Source organism: Scleropages formosus, chromosome 15 (assembly GCF_900964775.1).
Source record: "Scleropages formosus chromosome 15, fSclFor1.1, whole genome shotgun sequence".
Taxonomy (NCBI): domain Eukaryota; kingdom Metazoa; phylum Chordata; class Actinopteri; order Osteoglossiformes; family Osteoglossidae; genus Scleropages; species Scleropages formosus.
In genome coordinates, this window is record NC_041820.1 from 26,827,101 (window position 1) to 26,830,546 (window position 3,446).

The window sequence follows — 3,446 nt, forward strand, 5'->3', positions numbered from 1 at the left end:
CCATGGCAACGCTGCATACTGTTTTCCAGCCCCATCGCGCGTACGACGCACTAAAGACGTCTCTTCTAGAAATTTCCACTGTAGAAGGCATGTCTATATATGGGCACGGAAACTGACGTCATGGCGCCGGCGTTGCAGGGATACGGCGCGAGAAAAAGCAGAAAACACGCACGCTCGAGCGTGCTGACGTAGTCTATCAACCTCAGATACGGAACAGTAAATAGAAGCGTCTGAAGTTTCGAGCGTTAAAATCGTCGTCGGATATTTTGTTTTCAGTTGAAACGATTTTTTTTTTAACCTTGTAAGAGTAATGTGTCGGGAATTCTCTGCTGAAAGTTTTAAAAAAAAAAAAAAAAAAAAAAAGCAGTGGCTGGAGGCTCCGGCACCTTGGAATTGTTTTTGCTGAACTGAACTTGCGATTTTTTTTTTTTTTTTTTGTACACCTCTGCTCTCTTCGTGGTAATTTATAAATAAATTATACGAAAAGAAAACGGGGTTTGTTAAATGTTCATGTTGCAGCCATGTACTGCATTCGAAGATGCAAGTAAAATACGAATTGTGACATTATTTCTTCACGTCCTTTTATTTGGTTATGTAGTGAACATATTTTGCTTGACGAGAATTTTAAACGCTAGAAAAATAAAATTAATATAAATATCAGAAGAGTGAAATACAACACAGCAAACGTTTTCACAGAAAACTTATTACATACTCTCAATTTAGACCACTCAGACAATGGTTAGAGTACTCTGAATATAGTTCTACAATATGCATACATTCAGTGAATGAGGAGAAAAAAAAAAAAAACCCACACAAATTCGCTGTATTATCGCTATTGCCATGAGCACATTTAGTAAACAGCACTAGTAGAAACTAGCATTAAGTTTCAAAAAACCTAAATGGCACTGTATATTGCATGATGGCACATACTTTCAATTAGGTGAATTTAAGCATGCTTTTCTGCTACACACTTAATATGGTTCATACTGACATAGGTTTCTATAAATTGTCTCTGGGAAGTCCATGCTGTAGCCCTGGGAACTGCAACTTGTGTTCTGTGAATTGTTTGTATTCTGGAAGTCTGTGGAATTGCTCTCATAAGGCAAGGAGAGTAGGGGAGCTCAGAGAGTCTGAAGACTGCTCGTTGCTGCTGCTCCCTCTTCTGTGCGCCACCCCACATGTGGGGATTGACTCTGACTCGGGGTAAGTGAACACAAAGGAAGACGTGTACGTTGTGCAGGTAGGGGTGCAGGTCACCACGGGGGTGCACAGAGGTTCGGCGTCAGTTGTGGCCGACGAGTAAAGAGGCTCCCATTCTGGTGCGTAGAAGGAGCCGGAAAGGTCCATGTCCGGGACCGATCGGGCCGTCTCTGTGGTCTTCTTCAGGGACTCCAGCAGTTCTAAGGAGTCCTCCAGGGAATGCTCCAGGTCAGACATCTTAACTGGCATGGTGCTGGGTTCAGCCCCAGAACTGGCAGAGAAGATGGAAGGCTTGGGAGAGACGTTGGTAGACTCTTTTAAGAGCGGACAGCCCAAGATGGCATTGCCAGTGTGGGAACTTGTGTCATCACAGAAGCTCTGTGTAGGGGAGACAGTGGTTTGTAGAAAGCCAGTGTCCAGGTCTGATGGTATCTTGCAGGCTGGCTTGTGGGCAGCCAGGATGAACTCTAGTCTTTCCTTCTCTTTCATTAGGTTTGCGATCTCTGTTTGCAGCCTGGACTTTTCGTCCTCCAGACCGTCCGTCTCCTGTGCAGGAGAATGAAAATAGTTCATTTGAAAGGCTCATGAACAATGCATACAGTGCAAGTATTAATCAATTAGTATCTAATCAAATACTTACAGCTTGTAGGGTGTCGGTGAGCTCTCGCCTTCTGTTTCGGCATTTTGCTGCAGCCATCTTATTCCTCTCCCTGCGGATCTTTCTTTTCTCTTCCTCTTCAGGAGAAAGCTACAACACAAGTTGTGCAACTTAGGTACAGATATCGTGTCGTGTCTATTGAAATCACTTTACATGGATTTCATCATTAGCACCACTCCAGCTGAGCAATATAGTGACATTTGCTATAGAATATTCCATGAAGTTGCATGAGCTATGTACAACTATTTGCAGAAAAGATTTTGCAACTAATGAACAAAAGACAAGTACCTGTTCCGCTTTGCCCCTCCTACAAGAGGATGCTTTGATTCCAGCCGTCTTGACCATTCCAGCCCGAGGGTAGGCTGAGTTCGAGCCCTGGGCTGCATATGGGTGTGATCTGGTCTGCGAAGGAGCCACGGAAGAGATAAGTGTGGTCGGCTGGACCATCCATTGCAGGTCTGGAGTTGTGGAGATTGCAGTAACAGTTGGGATGAAGGAGGCACTTACAGCAGAGAGATCAGTGAAATCCTGTTGAATGGAAAAGATCGAAAGTAAAGTTAGACAATATTGCAACCCTTTATATTGTCACGTAATTGATACTAGAGATACTAAGGATATATTTGACTAAAAGCCTTTACCCCATCAACTAATACGAGGCATAATTAATATGTATAAAGCCGCTAAACGCATTTATCTGTGCTATAAAAAGCAGGATGTACTGCAAAAATATTTCAGTGATGCAAATTATGACGTGATCTTTGCCTTGGAGCCGCATGAATGGATAAATGAAGTGCGCGACATGTGTCTGCGAACGGGCGCTTGTTCACTTACAGTAATATCACGGGAACTTACAGATTTTGGATAATTAGTAGTTACTTAATTTAAAGTTCAATACGATCGCCAGCATGGCTATTGCTAGTGTGTTACAAGTTTGCAGCTGACAGAAACGAATAGAGGGCGAATAACAGTTGTAAAATACATCAGCTTTTCTTTTCTGCATATAAAATGGATGGGATTGAACAAATGAGAAAAAATGTGCCGAGTAGCTCACCTGAGCCTGGTTCATCGGGGAGCCGACGCTTGAGTAAGATTCCGCCGGAGACGGATAGTAGGTGATGTTGTCACCGGCCGGGGAAGCGCTGCTGCAGCGGGAAGACGAGTCGCACTCCGTGCCAAAACCCGTGTACATCATCGTGGGGTCCCGAAGTCAACAAGCGGGTCCAGAGAAAATGCCTCGAACTGCGATTTCCGAGAGTCTTTTCTGAGGTTCTCTTCTGAATCGACTGTAAGTTCTAGTCCATCCACTATCCGGCTTTCACTGTGCTCGAGGTAAGTAAACTGTTGACTGGCAGAGCTGCGAGGCTTTTATACTTATTCTCAGGGAGCGGAAAAAAAAAAAAGTTATGAATGAGTGCCAAACGTTTTGAAACAGCTCGAAGGGGTGTACTTGCGAAAATTGTAAATAAAACGCTTGTAAAGATCTTATGAAAGACATTTATTTTCCTAAAAACTCTTAAAAAGCATCTCAGTTACCATTTGTTTAAGATGACATATATTTATTCTCAATATGTAGTAAAAAAACAAAAGA

General features: G+C 43.1%; 1 protein-coding gene across 1 annotated transcript; it reads right to left on the reverse strand.

The window, feature by feature from the left end:
• Positions 1-564: 564 nt before the first annotated feature.
• Positions 565-3,207, reverse strand: fosab (v-fos FBJ murine osteosarcoma viral oncogene homolog Ab). Its single transcript, XM_018746075.2, has 4 exons — positions 2,910-3,207; positions 2,147-2,386; positions 1,841-1,948; positions 565-1,746 (listed from the first exon to the last, which is right to left on the reverse strand). Exons 1-4 carry the CDS (start codon positions 3,048-3,050, stop codon positions 1,096-1,098), a joined length of 1,140 nt encoding a protein of 379 aa, XP_018601591.1. The 5' UTR covers positions 3,051-3,207; the 3' UTR covers positions 565-1,095.
• Positions 3,208-3,446: the final 239 nt, after the last annotated feature.